The 17,330-nt window shown below is 37.0% G+C and overlaps 2 protein-coding genes and 1 pseudogene across 3 annotated transcripts; 1 reads left to right on the top strand and 2 right to left on the bottom strand.

The window, feature by feature from the left end:
* Positions 1–2,212: 2,212 nt before the first annotated feature.
* LOC147532702 (large ribosomal subunit protein bL27c-like) lies at positions 2,213–6,898 on the top strand (annotated as a pseudogene). The gene is made up of 6 exons (XR_015227963.1): positions 2,213–2,282; positions 2,393–2,637; positions 4,146–4,249; positions 4,337–4,525; positions 5,711–5,820; positions 6,528–6,898. The product of XR_015227963.1 is annotated as a large ribosomal subunit protein bL27c-like (transcript).
* A 2,260-nt stretch (positions 6,899–9,158) lies between these two features.
* On the bottom strand, positions 9,159–9,689 carry LOC147532701 (uncharacterized). Its single transcript, XM_086649980.1, has one exon. It carries the CDS (start codon positions 9,687–9,689, stop codon positions 9,159–9,161), a length of 531 nt encoding a protein of 176 aa, XP_086506106.1.
* A 2,105-nt stretch (positions 9,690–11,794) lies between these two features.
* On the bottom strand, positions 11,795–13,112 carry LOC147532700 (ribonucleoside-diphosphate reductase small chain). Its single transcript, XM_086649298.1, has one exon. It carries the CDS (start codon positions 12,994–12,996, stop codon positions 12,004–12,006), a length of 993 nt encoding a protein of 330 aa, XP_086505424.1. The 5' UTR covers positions 12,997–13,112; the 3' UTR covers positions 11,795–12,003.
* Positions 13,113–17,330: the final 4,218 nt, after the last annotated feature.

Here is a 17,330-nt window from a genome sequence, read left to right as displayed (position 1 = left end):
ACCATCATCAGATCGGTTATTTCGTATTGGGGCGAGATGAAGCTACTAGTTGTTCTTGATCGATTTCTGTCAATTTTTTTTTGAAACCTATTTCTCTCAATTGATATGCCTGGATATTAGGACATGGGATGGGAGAGATGAAGCTAGGGCAACCAAAGAGTCTAATTTGTAATATAATTTAAAGGCGCCCCTCACTTTCTTACACCCCTACCAAACACTTTTAATTAATTTGAAATTAATGGGAAAGAAATAACTTTCTTACTCATGATTTCTTACTCATGATTTCTCACGTATCAAACGGACCCTAAAAGAAGAATAACAAACATCATAGGTAGTTAGCATTTTCCTTTGTTTTTGGTGTTCTCTGATGTGTTTAATCTCACAACATTCAATTATATTTCAAAGTGGAGAACTTTTTCTCTCAAGAAAATGGAGAATGTATCTTCTTTTTGTTGGTTTTGTTGAAAATGTGATGTTTCTTACACCCCCCAAGAATTATTTACTGATGTATCGAATCATATATTCAAAATCTCGCTGTGAAAATATGAACATCATATGTGGTTCAGAAATCATATATCGTTACGAGTCAGACATTTTTCAAGAAACAACAAACTTATAAATATTGTCACGGATCAACATTTTTGAAGAAACCACAAACTTATAAATATTATTTGTATGGAAACTATCCCTCGGACAACTCTCAATTCAAACAATGGGGGACTCGCGCCCTCCGCCTAATGTTGTCGTTGGCGCAACCTACATATCCCTCGGTACACTTTCACCACAGTAGTAAATTTACTTGTCCCGCACTATCCAAGTGATAATTTTCCATATACCCTCTAGCCACTTATTGCAAATTCCATAAGCTGGTTGTCGAATCAACCTCCGCCAAAATAACTGGAAGATGACTAAGCTTCACGCTGTTTGAGTACTCCGAGGTGCATGCCTCGAAGGGTCGAGGCTTTACGCTGTTTGAGTACTCCGAGGTGCATGCCTCGAACGGTCGACTCGAAGGGTCGAGGCAGCGTTGGACGCTGTTTGAATACTCGGAGGTGCATGTAGCTAGGGTTTGGAAAGAGATTAGCGACTCAAATCTGATAGGCTCCACTCCTCAAAGAGAGGCTATACATAATTCTCTCTGATAGGCTCCGCTCCTCAAAGAGAGGCTATAGATAATTCTCTCATTCACAGGCATATGGTATTATCTAGAGCATTGCTTCTCTAATCTTCTCTTGGGCGTACAGTATTCTTAGCTATCCTTTAGCCAACTGTTCCAGACAACGAGCTGAGTTATACTCATGCTACAACATGGTTATATATGTAACATACTAACATTCTTTGATAACTTCTGGTCAATGTTTTATGCCTTCTAATTTGACTGTCAGAGTCTCCTTGGCCAATACCGTCTCGATGTTTTAAAACTTCACGGTTCTACTCAACTTTTCTTTTGTCTGTAGGTTTAGCGCACTCTCTCTAGCTATTCGTCTACCTAGAGGTCTGAAGCCTAGATTCTGGTCTCACCTATCAAACTTCTAACGTGGTGATTTCTACCGTCCTCATACTGTTTCAAGTCTTTGTTAATTCTTACTCTCGTATTCTAATTTGACCGTCGACAACTTTTCTGTGTCACAAGACTTCATGGTTTTTGTTCGCCGTTAAAAAATTCTTGTCAGGCAGTTCATACCATTCACATATAGTGTTTCCATCTAAGATTTTAATTCTTCCATGTTTCAACAGTAACATATTGTTTCGTGATCTTTTCATCTATCTACTTGTATAACATTAACTCTATAGCAATCATGTCGTCCACATATAGATCTCAAGTCTAGATTCTTGGTGTGTCACCAACCGATCTCTTCATTGTGTGATTTTCTACCGTCCACGACGTTTATCCCCTCAATCTTATTTCAAAAATTCTATTTATCCCTCCATTTTGGTACCTCCTCCAGCCCTCCGCCGATGTAGCAACATATCACTTGAGTGTGGAGCAATTGGGGAGAGAATTGTGAGAAACTATAATCAAGTGATATATTGCTACATCGGCGGAGGGTTGGGGGTATGTTGCCACATCGGGGGAGGGGTGGGGGAGGGACTAATAGAATTTCTAATCTTATTTCGAGTCACATTAGAAAAATCTTCAACGTGGGTCATGAAATTGAACCTGTTTGCCACGTTATAGGGTTTACCGGTTACTTGTCACAAGTTCACAACAGCTTACCTCGTTTGTCTTTCCCTGGTTCATTCGAACATTTATGCATCTTCAACCTCTAAACTCCATTATAGTAAGTATAACCTCTACCCTTTATTCTTCTCTTCTTCAATTTCAATGGGTTTTCTACATTTATCAATTTTCACGATGATTTCTTCTTAATTTAACTGGTGAATTTTGCAGAAATAATGGTTACTGTTGCTATTATGAGATTCAATTTGGTTAGAGCTTTCAGAGAACTTTCTCTCTCTTCTTCTTCTTCTTCTTCATCGTTTTCTTCTTTCTTCAAGGGAGATCTCGGTTCCATCAGTACCGGAATCAATACCACTTCTATTTCAGTGTCCATTAACAATGGAATCTGCTCACGAAAAAGGAGTTGGAAGCACTAAAAATGGTCGTGAATTATTATTCGCCAGCTCGGAACCAAGGTAAGTTTAGTTTAACAAAGAAAACCCTAATTTTCCAAATTTGAGGATTTCAAATTACTTTATAAAATTGAATTAGGGTTTACACTAACAACATTTTGAACTTGAAATTTGATTTCAGTATATTATCTTCAAATTCCATGAATTTTATACTACTAATGGAAGTACTTGCACTTTTTATAATGGAATTGAAGTTCTATGTACTTATGTAGTTCTATTGGTAGAATGAACTCCAACAATATGTTGCGAATTTTTGTTTCAAAAAGGTTTTGTTTTTGTTTTTGTTTTTGTTTTTGGTGCTAAGATTAAGAGCATCTCCAATGGGACACTCAATCTCTAACACTTAGAGTGCCACATATGACTCTTTGGAGTTTTTGTTAAAAAATCATCTCCAATGGAACACTTTCTTAGACACTCTATTATGAGTTGGACACATTTATTATAGAGTGTCTAGAGAGAGAATCTCTAAAATGAGTGTCTACTTGAGACTCTCAAAGTGTTACTTTATTATTTCAACCAATAGAAAACTTTGCTTTTCAACTACTTTTTATCTATTGAATTGAAGAGGGACATGTGTATTAAGTAAGAGATTTTAGAGATCTCCATTGGAGACCAAACAAATGTAGAGTGTCTCTATATTGACACTAGGAAAGAGAATCTTTATTTGACACTTGACAACTAGATTTTTAGAGTGTTTATTAGAGTGTCCCATTGGAGATGCTCTAAGAGTGGGTATTCGAAAAAAAGAAATTCAAGATACCGTGAAATTGTAGCAATATGTGAGTGGTTGTTCTTGAAATAACACTCAGAATCTCAAATAAACACCATTAGAGCATGAATCTGGAGAATGGGTATTCGAAAAATAATTCAAGATACCATGAAATTGTAGCACGATGGTTGTTCTTGAACTAGCACTGGAATAGCCACCATTAGAGCATGAATTTGGAGAATGGGTATTCGCAAAATGCACGGCATACCAAGCACCATAGTAGACGGAATTAGGTTAGCACTGGTCTACTAAGTGACAAGATATACTTGTATACCCAACAAGACCATTTTGAATCTAATTATCGTAAAAACTATACGCAAATTAGTTTAGAATGGCTTTCTCGAACGGGATTTGGATAAAGGAAGCTATAATGTGAAAGCTTTAGTTGCTTTGGTGGATTCATGGGGAGGAGTGGAGGCCTGATTAGAGAGAGTCTAGGAAGTAGGATGTGTATCTCTCCATTACGGAAAGCAGAGTTCAAATCTTGTTGTTTTTTTATATAAAAGAAGTGTTTTAGATGGTACCCTAAGTCCATTTTTCGAATATTTAGCTCAGTATTTCAGTTTAGTTCTATTAATCAATACCTTTTTTTCATTTGGCTATGTTGGAGTTCTCCACATTGAGTAATATAAGTTATTCGTTTTACATCTCAAATAGTTTCTACGTTATTATGTACATGTTATCCCCAAAATTGCGATATTATTGGCGACATTTAGTTCAATTCTGTTGTTTGATGTTTCAGTTTCATCCAGGGAAATATGCCGGACTAGGCAAGGACCATACCGCTTCTCCTTAATCGAAGGACTAGTGAAATTTGAGAAGTTTGGACCAGATCACTGGAAAAAGGTCATGCTAGAAATTTGTAAATTAAGACTTAATATGTAGGTGTTAAAGTTCTTAATCTGATAGTTTAGGCTTTTATGGGTTCTACAGGTAAGCGTTTTTCCACGAGTCTAACAACCTGAAAACCCTAACAGTTACCGAGCAAGGAAGAGAGACTACTTCAGGTTGCAGCGTGGAAAATGTAAAGCTAGAAAGGAAGGATATGTTGTAGAACCTCAGTTTGGTCTTTGCTTTAGTACAGGAAGGTTCTGAAAGCAACCCAGTTTGCTGAATCTGAAGGTAACATCACCAACTCCCTAGATAGTCCTTCGCTTTTAGGCATGTGGTAAATAGTCTGTTTTCAACTCGAATCAGGTTCCCGTTTTCTCTTCAGTGGTGTTTGTTTCTTCCAAATTCGCATTCGGAATCTGAATCGAGATTTGAATTGATTCACGCCAAATTTTGGAGTGTTTGGTTTCTTTCAAATTCACATTCGGAATCTGAATCGAGATTTGAATTGATTCACGTCAAATAAAGGATTGTTTGTTTTTTGCCAGACTCGTATAGATGGCTGAATCGAGCTGTTTTTCGGCCCATCGTAATCGGACTAAGGGACATTTGGACCAAGAGCGTTTGGTCTGAAATAATTTAAAATGACTATCGTGCTCCTCACCGACACCAATCGAACTCAGACAGGTCAGAATCAGATAGGATCAAGTACATATCTTAGATTTGGAATGGTCAAATATGATTCTCCTTTTTGCTAGCTCTTACGATTTGATTATAGGATTATGGCCCAAATCAACACCTAAATAATCTGAAAAGCAAATTAATATTAGATCTTAAATAGAAGCCTTCCATTAAAAATTAGTAATGTTAAGTAAATTTTAAAATTTGAATTTCGAAATTGGTGAATTCGAATCTATAAGATTTATAAACAATCATTACTTACAGATAAGCCAACTTATATTTGGACACTAAACTTAAATGAGTTAGGTAGAGACAAATAAAACTTGAAATTTTGATGCAGTTTCTCACAAATGGCTACACTTGAAGAGATTAGTAACTGAAACATTTTTTCTTTGAATCAATTAACCCTATTGAAGATAACCATCATTCTCTATTTATACATTCTCATTAGATATCTCAGGGAAAGACTAGAGTTCTGTTTTAAAGATCATGGATTCAAGGTCATCCAACCCAATCTCATCTGAAACTACTGAAATTGATGAATGGGGTAAAAGTTTATTTGCATGAAAGCAGATTATATTCGATTTATTGCTATAATCTTATATTATTAAGATTCTTTTAGTAATCTGTCGTTAGGTTCGTTATATACTTTGTCGTTTACCCACTGTAACTAATATCGTTATGTATCCGACAAAAGAAACCAATCGATCGGTTAATATTAGTGATAATCCTGATTTTAACATCAATGGAACTGATTAATATTATGATTAACTGATTGAGTGGTATTTGTATCAGATGCAGAAGGATTTGTGATTCCAAGCTTGGGATTGGAAAATACCATCACTCTTCCTGAGGCTGGACAACCCAAATTAGAGGAAGGGAAAACTCCATCTTCTGCACAGAAGGTGAAATTTCCCAACTCGCTTTGTTTTTCTTTTTTTCCTTTTCTGTTTCTTGTTTTTCCTTTCCATCTGAGCCACACTTTTACTGTGATTCATCAACATCAAGAGCGTGTCAGGATTTCTTAATTGGCTAAATTTGAAAAGAAAATCGAGCATTTGTTTTCTTTTTCATGTCCTTCCTTTCAAGTGTGGCTTCAGTGAAAGCAAAAAGGAAATGATCAAACTCAATTTAAAAGTATCGAATCAATTGTGAAAATGTGCAGTTACTGTTTTTTTTCTACATATGAATTGATTTGATACGTAAGAGTTAAGACTAACCATAACATGTTTTTATTTTGGTGGGTAGTTGCAGATTTTATGTATATACTCTAAAATTATACTACGGTGATTTTTTTTTTTAACAATTCAGATATGTTATCTGACTTGAGATATATATTGATTTGAGACAGATTTCATAATGTTTGCCTTTTATATGTCTAATGGTTGAATGAGGTTGATTTTGTTGATCCAATAAAGTCAAGCATAATTACTTTTGAGTTAAGATTCCATTTGTCCAAAATAACTTGAAATAACTATTGTGTTTCTGATTAAAACAAGATAATTCAAATTCAGATAGTTGAAATTTCAAATTGTTCGTTCGGACTGGCAATCAAACTAGTTAAATGGAAAATTTGATTTCGTCCCTGACATAGTTAATATTCATGTAACAGGCAAGCAAGGAGAAAGAAATGAAGCAATCAAAGGAGAAAAGAGAAAAGTTGTATTTAGGGCCGCATGGGGTGCCCCCAGTGAAGTACCGAAAGCAAATTTACACATTTGCCACCAAGAACGAGACAGATATGTCGTATCGCGGTCGGTTTATCAACAAGAAGGGTCAAGCCGCATCTCGTTAGATGATGAACCATCAGATTCCAAATGTGTCTCTCTAGGCTGCTGTTGGGAAGCGTCGAATCAGGTGTTAGAAGTACCTTCACTTGTTATGCCCCAGTAGATTCACTTATTTCTATCTCCTTATGTTACTCTTCGACTTTGAACTTGTTGGATTCCAATATAAAATGTGAATGAAACATTTTGTATGATCTATCGTCGTATTTTCTACCTCAATTCTGTTCTGACTACTAGGTGTGTGTATGTGTTCTCTAACACCTATTTGAACCTAAGGATAACAGTAACAGTAGGGAGAGCCAGGGTCCCAAGTGTTATTCTTCTTTACTGCCACAATTTCATCCTCCATACCCTTGCACCATTCAAGGTGTTTGGAGAAGTCCTAGAAACTGGTTGGTTCAGACGAGTGAGCGAGAAATGGAACAAAGGATTGGGGGATAAGATGACAAATAGTATAATGAGGGACAAAGGTAAGTATTTGGGTCTATAAATCCCATGTCTTGTTCTGCCTTATGACTTCAAACATAATTTTGATTGTGTTTATGATTTTGTTGAGTTTGATTAGGTTTCGTAGTTGAAAACTTGTTCGGAAAGTGATTGTGTAGTTGTGGTTTGTAATTGAACAAGTTTATCTTGTATATATGTTTCCATCTCAAAACCGATACTCCAACTGAGTCCCACTTGTATGTTTAGTCAAAACCAGTGGACTCTAGTCGCTCGCGCGAACTAATTTTGAAACAATGCGAGCACTTTCTCATTTTCTTATTCTTCAGTTTCGATCACCTTAATCCTAAAATCACAACTCTTTCTTTTTCTATTTAAGTTCCATTCTCTTTGTAACAAGTCAGTTGAATCTAGGTTTACTCACTTCGATAAAATAAACGAGCCGAACTAAATGACTAAATTAACCTTTGTTTTGGTGCTACTTTGGTATTTTCTTTAGGTTTATGGAAAGTACTTTCTTTTCCATTCTCTTAGAAACTGATGTTAAAAAACATACTTCCCCATTGTGTTACACTTTTTTAATAGTTACAACTGCAGATAGAAACTAAGACCAAACTTTACCCTAAAATGGTAAAAAGTGTTACAACTGAACCACTGAATCTCTTGGGTGCTCTTTGGTGAAAATCTCTGTAATGAATTACTAGATTAACTGATGTTGTTTTTTTAAGATTTTTGGGGATCTTGTTTCTGAAAATCTCATAATTGATAACAGAGTTGTTGGGTTTTGTGTTGGATCTTATAAAAGAATCTAGTGAATGAGTGAGGTGAGTGGGTACTGAAGTGATGTTTGATAGATGGATTATATCTTTGTATGTAGTGAACATGTCAAGAACTTGATGACAGATTTGATGCTATCTGCTTTCTTTTGGCATCTCACTAGACAAGATTATTTAGTCCTTTCTTTCTTTCTTTCTTTCATCCATATAAAGTTTCTATCTTATGTGAGTAATGTGACCCATTAACATGTTATGATTTACTTTCTTGTCTAGTTGTTTGATAAATCTCTATAGGACTAATAGTTACCAAGTTAAAAAGACAATTCTCCAGCTCTTTTAGTCCTCTTTGATTGTGACAACTCTTTCCCATTATTTCTGTTACACAAAGTTATTGTACGAATTGTCGCGCTCGTTCCAATTTGGAATAGTTGATAGCAATGAGTTTATGAAATAGAGAAAAATAACATCACTCTCAAAATCATATGACATAAAGAAAAAAACTCATTGATTTAATGAAGAACTACAACTAAAGTTGCGCAATTGTATTTTTCGTTCATCTACTTCCTTTCTGATAGGGAGGATAATGACATCAGTTGACGAGTTGACTTAGTGATCAAGTCACTGCATAAATTCATACCGAAGATGTCATAATTAACGCTAAAGTCTTACTCAACATAATGATTATTCAATTTGTGACTCAATTTGGCTCCGCCCATGCAGATTGTAGCACATCTAATTTGTAGCTTTTAATGGAGAAGGGAGCTAATGAGAGAGAGAGAGATTTAGAGCTAATGAACTCTCCCACAACAACAAGTCAACAACTACTTTGATTCTTCAAGCAAGTGAGTGAGTGAGTTCACTAATTAAATCGAAAATCAGAGTTAGTACAACAAACTATGCGAGTTACATAAAACTTCACAAAATACACTTGGTCCGATTCCCTTCCAGGAGCATACCTTTTTAGAATGAAAAGGGGAGCTCTTTTTTAGGAGTCAACTAATAGCACTCAATAAATCATGAAAAATGTTAAACAGACCGAAGAATGAGTTGATCACAGATCAAAAGTTGACATGACCGGCTCCCATTAGACTGGCCGTGTTGAGAGAGAAGCGGCCCGTCTACTGGGATCCACCCACGTCGAGTTTTGACCAATAGCCGGCCTATTTTTTCGGGCCCTTCGGCATAGTTGATAAAGCATCAGACCCACAAAAAAAAAAAAAAAGCGAGGGTTTATTCTTAAGATGGTAAGAATCGTTGGTGACAAGACTGACAAGTAATCTCCATACAATCTGAGTCAACCCGGCGCCGAGTCGATCTTTCCTTGAGCCTCTCAGCTTTTTCAACATCTTCTCTAGCACTCTCCCACAAGTGTCTAGCACGTGCAAAATCGGATTGAGCCAACTCCATCTCTCTCCGAGTCAACTCTCTAACTCGGTCAGCATAAGCTTTCTCAAGTGAAGCTAGACGGAATTGCTCCGACGCTTGCCACTTAAGAGCTTCAATATTGAAGTGATCAGGTGTTCTGATCGTATTATTAGTATCATAGAACTGATGAATGGGTCCCACCAAGACACAATCGGATGGTGATGAAGATTGTCTAAATGGTTGAAGACTGATAGATAATTGAAGGTCAAGGGAAGAAGAAATAGAAGATGGTGATGATGAGAGATTGAAGTGATGATGGAATGATTTTAAAAGGGTAGTCCGAGGAGTATCTGATAATTTCTTACAGGGGAGGAATTGGAATTCTCTCTGATCTTCTTCCATGAAATTTAGGGTATGGGGTTTTGGTGGGTATGACAGAAATCAGTTTGTGTTGTGAAGAAATGAAGAGGCATATAAATAGTAGTTCCATCTTGATGAAATTACGAGAATACCCATGGAAGAAGAATGGCCGTTGTGTGTTAGTCCTTGATTAGTGAGTAAGATCTGTTATTTCACCAACCATCAAAATAAAAAAGACAGTTTGTTAAATATTTGGGAAGTTAGCTTTGGAGACACTAAAATGATTTATACATACGGTGGTGTGTTGCAAGTCAATCCCACATTGGTGGTGAGATGGAGTGTGGTGCTCATCTTAAGAGGCTAAGCACTCTTCCTTAGTGAGGTTAGCGGACAGTATCACTAGCAGCCTAGAAGGCTGGTCTGCACCATCCTATAACATGACGAGCCTATAAGATCTCCATTTTCTTTTTGGTGTCGCTAAAGGTCCCTGGCGAAAATGTTGTAGGTCCCCGGATTACACAAAAATTGTGAGAGATCCCATGTGTAATCTAGGGGCTTACAGCATTTTCGTCGGGGCCTTTAGCCCGTCCCTCTTTTTTTAGCTTTAGGTACTTAGCTAGATTTATTGACCGGAAGAGTGGTTCCTGTCATTCTGTCAATCCATTTCAACGAAAAACATTCAAGTGTTCTTTTCTTGGACTTGCAACATCTATAGGTGAGTACCATAAATGACTTTCAACGACCTCTCATATGAACAAGTTGCTATCTCTAACAGGAAACGGTAAAAAGTAGTACAAATATTGGCTGTGGAGGACTTCTTTGTCATGAGATCGACAAATTTGTGACTTTCGCTTTATTGTTAGGCTAATGGCGGCCCTTGAGTATATAAATGTGCCTGCATTTGACTTCACTTCCCTCTAGTGTATTACCACATGTTACAAGCATAATCTTAACTTAAGTGAAGGTTTGAAGCATTCGTTATGACAAAATAATATTGATCATTTTATATGTACGTATATTGTGCGTTTTTTTCATATTTTGTTGCTTTTAATGGTACCTCTTTTAGGTGAAAAATATCATTAATGTAACAATAGTTTTACCAATTATAATAACAACAGCCTGTGAAGATATATAGATCTTGTGATCCTGTCCTTGTTATGTCTAACTTCAGCTCATCCTCTAACTGCCAGTCCTAGTGGTACCAAATCTCTGAATGGCTGAGAATATAACCAGTACCAGTACCAGTTATAATTGGTCCAGGACTTGATAAAGAGCTCCCATTTTGTATTGCATTCTCCACGGAATATAAGAGGCGCCTTTAAAACTACCCTTTGCCTTTTCACATCAAATAAAAGTATGGCCACTCCCCCGTGCGCGCGTGGAGCCATTTGGATTGACAAAGGATGACTTCCGATGAGGCACCAGGAAGGGAGACATGGTTTTACCATGGCTACACACAATCATAGTTGCCTCAGGCCAAATCAATTGTTAAACTCAAAAAGAACTCTTGAGCTTCTTTACCACAACCATCTTTCTTTTCACTGTCTCTCATAAAGTGGAAATGTAATAGTCCCACATCTCTCGCAAGAGTGTCCGAAGACTGGACATAGGGTATACGCTCAAGCTTAGTAAATACCGAGGCCTTTTGAGCGGGCGTGTCGTGCCTTCACCAAGAACAAAACCCCGTACCTGTGTGAGGTGGTTAAAGCGGGGGCAATTTCAGCAACTGCTAAGGCTTGGGGCGTTCCAAGAAACCCCTTGTCTCGTAACAAAAGAGACAACCCCTTGGCCAAATTTTAGCAAGGGGAGCCTACATCTTCATCCGTCTCCACTTGCGGGACGTTATTTGTCCTCACCAAGACACCAACCTTCATCTTCTTCAAAAAGAAATAGATGGCGTGATTAGAAAGTATGATTTTGAGCAATTACCCTCTGTACATGGATTTGTAAAATTCTTGTATTCTCACAAAAACTTTCCACATCAAATTGCCAAGTATATACGAATCACAAAGTAATTCTACACAAAAATTTACATTTCTTTAGTTAGTCGAGTAGTATCATTTGTTGCTTTCGGCTACAAAAACAACACAAGTGAACCAATAGCATCACCCTATTATCCAATTAAATCATTCGAATTAACAAAGAAATAGAGAGCAACAATGGTTTTATCATTAGATAATATTACAAGATTTATTACATGACTAAGCAACAAATCACAAGATAAAACTCTTCAAAGCTCTCAATCCCACATAACAAAATCAAAAGCATTACTCACTACTACTACTACACCATCATCCCAAACTAAAACCCCAAATATTTCACAAACTATATAGTAATTTTTTTTTAAAAAGAAGATTCAAAAATCTTCATCTAATTTAAAGACATGGGTATCACCACCACAACCATTCAAACTAGACATAACTGAAGCTTTCTGATATTCCCCAACTCTTTTCTCAAAGAAATTAGTCTTCCCCTGTAAGGAAATCAATTCCATCCAATCAAATGGATTTTGAACATTATAAATCTTCCCATACCCTAATGCATTTAGTAATCTATCAGCAACAAATTCAATATACTGACTCATTAGATCACCATTCATTCCAACTAAAGCACAAGGTAAAGCATTACAAACGAAATCCCTTTCGATTTCAACCGCATCCGAAATGATTCCTTTGACTCGTTCTTCACTCAGTTTCTGTCTCAATAACCCATATAATAAACAAGCAAAATCACAGTGTAATCCTTCATCTCTTGAGATTAATTCATTCGAAAACGTTAAACCAGGCATTAACCCACGTTTCTTTAACCAGAAAATAGCACAGAAAGAACCAGAGAAGAAAATACCTTCAACACAAGCAAAAGCTATGATTCTTTCTGCAAATGATTCTGACCCATCAATCCATTTCAATGCCCAATCAGCTTTTTTAGCCACACAAGGAATTGTTTCAATTGCTCGAAACAATCGATTCTTTTCCGATGAATTCTTTATATAAGTTTCTAATAAAAGACTGTACATTTCAGAATGAATATTTTCAATTGCTATTTGAAACCCATAGAAAGCACGAGCTTCTGAAATTTGAACTTCTTTCATGAATCGAACAGCAAGATTTTCAAGAACGATTCCATCTGAAGCAGCAAAGAAAGCAAGAACATGGGTAATGAAATGTTTTTCATCTTTGGTTAGAGATTCCCAGTGACGTTGATCTTGAGATAGATCAACTTCTTCTGCTGTCCAGAACGAAGCTAGGGCTTTCTTGTACATCTCCCAGATTTGGGGGTATTGAATTGGAAACATACAGAATCGATCTGGGTTTGGAGTGAGAATGGGTTCTTCTGGAATTGCAGGCATGATTTGATTGAACAAGGAAAATTGAAGAAATTCTATAGAGAGAGAGAGATAGGGAGAGAAATTAGGGTTTTTTGATTGAAGGAGGCGGTGGTTGAAGATAAAGGGTAGGGGATTAGTGGGCATTTATAGTGGAATGAAAGGTTGAGATTGAATTGAAAGAAATTGAAGGGCGGGTGATTTGAAATTTTTAAAAATGAAAAGCTTGCGGGAGACTGAACCCGTGAAAAGGATCTTTCGACAAATTTAGATATTTTATATATGGTTAATGACAAAATTAACCATTTGGGTGTGACTTTGGTGTGTTTGAATAAGGGCTTTTTGGTCATTTCAGTTTTGTTTGACGGTTTTGGTGGAGAAGTTTGGTGAAGATTGTGGAGGAAGCTTGAAAATTGAAATTGTTCAAAATTTAAAATTTACCCGGTAAAACTAAATTAGTAGTTTGAATTCCGGCGGGAATATCGAGTTGGCGCCAAAATAATAGGGCATATCTAGCACATTCACGGGATAAGTTCAACAAAAAAAAAAAAAATTAATTCCTATTTGGCCCCCTACTTTGTGACCAGCTTCAAATATGGCCCCCAAAATTTCTGTAAATTCAAATATGGCCCCCTATTTTCAGACAAATGTCATAACTACCACTCCTGTTAATGTATTTTCAAAATAAAATAAAATAGCCTAAATTCCACCTCACTTCCCTCTCCACCACTCATCTCTCTCCACGTCACCTCTCTCTCCAACTCACCTCTCTCTCTCTCCAACTCAGCACTCTCACTTCAACAGACCAGATTCCGGTGAAGGGAAACCCCCTTCGCCGCAATTTTTAGAGAGAGAGAGATGAGTGAAAAAAATAAAATAATTTTTTTTTTTTTTAAGTTTGAAGGTCGCCGGCCGGAAAATTTTCCGGCCGGCGACCTTCATCGGAGAAGAGAGTGGTGACTTGGAGAGAGTGCTGACGTGGAGAGAGATGAGTGGTGGAGAGGGAAGTGACGTGGAATTTAAGTTTTCTTTTTTATTTTATTTTGGAAATACATTAATATGAGGGGTAGTTATGGCATTTGTGTGAAAATAGGGGGCCATATTTGAATTTACAGAAATTTGGGGGCCATATTTGAAGCTGGTCACAAAGTAGGGGGCCAAATAGGAATTAACTGAAAAAAAAAATACATTCACCGGATATTCTTTGTCGATTTGAATATGAATTCTTTGGGTTTTCCTACTTTAGGGCCTGTTTGATATGTGGGAACATTGGCCTGACATAGGGGTGGGAATTGGGCGGGTACGGACGTCCATGGACACTTGAAGTATCAGGACAGGCGGGTCGGGCACAAAATTTCAATAGCTACTAGGGTAAGCGGGTTAATAGGGCGGGCAATTTTGAAATTTGTCTTGCCCATTACCCGCCCAAACCCATTAAAAAACTCGGGATAATTCGGGTATGGGCGGACGGGTAGCGGGTAAGTTCATGACTTGAAAAAATTCACTTTTTTCCTCTCCTTTTATAAAGTCTCCAAACACCTTTCCTAATTCTAAAGAGATAATTTGAGATTAAAATTAGACATTACTCGTGTTGTTTTTTGTAGAAATTTAATCTCACATTAATAACTAATGAAGAATTTTCATGAGATACAATATAAACATATCCCTCTCCTTGCTCCTTCAAAGCCAAACACTACTCCAGTAACCTACTAGGAATTCTCTTGGGTCATTGCAAAACAATGCATTGGTTCGTATGGTTACCCATGAACACATTGTTTACCATCTTAACTAGGCCCAGCAACATGGAATGTTGGGATTCATCAACCCAAAGGTTGATGTAATTTGGTTGGGTATTGTTGGGCAACGTTAAGTGGGTGCGGACATGGTCGGGTGCGCGGGTAGAAGTTTTAACCCATGTCCGACTAGTAAAACTTGTCGGGAGACGGGTTGTGTCCGAGATGGACGCGGGCACCCATGGTCCTTGTTGGGCTCGAGTGCCCGCAGACGGGTGCGGGCTAATGGGTAGAATTCCCACAAAATCGTTTTCCTAAGAAAATCGAATTTTTGTTGTTTGATTGGACTAAAGGGTGTCAAAACCAATTTTTGATGGGAAAAAAACAGTGGGAAAAACGTCTGAAATGTTTCCCATCTTATACATGTGAAAACGGCTTTCCGCAATCTCTTTCCTCTCATGTAAACTTGTCCTCATCTCTCTTTCCTGTCTTGGATTATGTCTTTCAATGGTCGATCCTCCGACACTAAATGGCATCCAGGATTCAAGCAAAACCAACTCTCCATCAAACTAACTTTTTTTGCAACTTGGATTGAATCTCTACCCTCCCTCTCTCTCTCGTTTGAAATTATTTTTCCTTTCAAACCATACTTAACCGATGCAAAGGACAACAATAGAGCAGTTCTCTTCGATGACACGAAGGAAGGAAAATTCAGGGGGCACGTCATACTCTTCTCATGAAATTGACGAACAAGACAATGATAGAATAATGGATGCATTACAAGATAGAGACCTCACCCTTAGATTAACTCATAACCACGAAGTGAATCTAGGGCAAACTTATAAACATTATAGTGGGGGTCTCTTCCATAGACTTGGATTAGGTAAATCATGGTCACTATAATGAATTAGATTCAGGTCATAAACAAATTCTTGAAATTGATCATGGGCACCTAGATCAAGATGGGAATCATGAACATCAGTTAGTACTTCCTGCTCTTAAGTATGACAGACAACCGGGAAATGCCAACATTTGAAAATAGAATTAGCCCCAATTTGCAGAAGAATAACTCTAAATTAAATTGGAAAGTAACCCCAATCTAAAGGCACCTCATTGTCCTACTATTATCCTATTAAACACTCAAAACCTACATTCACATGTCAAAAGTTTGATTTTCTTCCCGTTCGGAAAAAAGATTGTTTTTCTTACTGAGACATTCCCACGTAACAAACAAACTCTTTTGTACTTTGGACTTCTGATGGATATCCTCTAATTATCAATTATTGCATTTTGACAGTTGAAGAAAACTATTGTCATGATATTGTTAAGTTACAGAAGTTAAATATACACGACGAATCGAGAAGACGAAGATCTAACAATCAACCAGAGTTCAAGATAATTGAAAATTCAAAGGATTTTGTTTCATATATTGTTTCAAGGGCTAGGAGCCCTTCCCTTGGGTACTGAAGCCCCACCTCTTTTGGGTTTGCCCTAGTGGAAGCTTATTTATCAACTTTATCATCGTGAATTTGATGAATATACCAAGATCACTTTAAGATAGTGGAGCTAGTATGAAGATTCAAAAGAACAATACTAGTAGTGGGATTTTGTTGTTTTTATTTGGTTTTATTTATTCATCATAAACCAGAGAGACGAAGATGGTGGTTGTGAAAGGAGGAGAGGAAAAATAATTAGAAAAGAGAGTTAAGAAAAGGTCGGCAGTAGTTACTGGTTGGCCTTCTGTCTGACATTTCACTGTGGTGTAGATGAAATAGAGAAAGGACGAGGAAATGCAATTTTTTGAAGTGAAGTTTAAAGGCGCCTCTCATCAGTGTTATTGGTGCCCCCAAACTTCATTTGACTTAGTAAATCTAATTTGATTGAATTTGGTTGTAGGAGGCTCCAAATAGATGGTGTCGGGCCGAATGTTATAACAAATTCTGTCTCAAAATTCACGGAATTTAACCCAAATGTTTTGAGTTGAAATCGGTAGCCTCAAACCGAATTTTGTAACAGGTCAAGGTCTACCGAATTCAACACCGATAAGCAGATATCCGATAAGGAATATCCGAATCCGTATCCGAATCCGAAATTTCGGATATTCCTTATCGGATATCTGCTTATCGGATATCGGATATGGATACACTCATATTCGATCCGATAAATATTCGTATCCGATAAGTAATATAAAAAATTAATAAAAATCTAAATTTATTCATAATAATATATAAAATGTATGGTTGAGATTTATTTTTTAGATCTAATGGTTAAAAATTTAAAGAACAAATTCGAAATTTTGTTAAAGTTTCGGATATCGGATATTATCCGATATCCGTTAATATTATCGGATTCGGATATTGATTTTTAATATCCGTCGGATAATTATCGGATTCGGATATCCAGATAGCTTATCGGATTCGGATACGGATATGTCTATATCCAATCCGATAAACTACCGTTTACAGTCGGCATACTTGAGTAGATTTTCTATCCAAAGTGGCCCGACTCCACTAATTTAAAACTTTCAAATTTGTAATCATTTTATAGGACATAGGGGGCGTCAATAACTAGGAGGCCCCAAATAACTAGTGGAGGCGCCTCTAAAATTAGTGGACTAACCGATTT

The sequence above is a fragment of the Eschscholzia californica genome, unplaced genomic scaffold (genome assembly GCF_041429995.1).
Source record: "Eschscholzia californica isolate CP2 unplaced genomic scaffold, dmEscCali1.0.p SCAF_6, whole genome shotgun sequence".
Lineage (NCBI taxonomy): Eukaryota > Viridiplantae > Streptophyta > Magnoliopsida > Ranunculales > Papaveraceae > Eschscholzia > Eschscholzia californica.
Note: the sequence above shows the minus strand (reverse complement) of the source record. Positions and strands in the feature narration are given on the sequence as shown.

Excerpts from the sequence above, each read along its gene's own strand:
- LOC147532701 (XM_086649980.1), bottom strand. The coding sequence starts at position 9,689 with ATGGAAGAAGATCAGAGAGAATTCCAATTCCTCCCCTGTAAGAAATTA.
- LOC147532700 (XM_086649298.1), bottom strand. The coding sequence starts at position 12,996 with ATGCCTGCAATTCCAGAAGAACCCATTCTCACTCCAAACCCAGATCGA.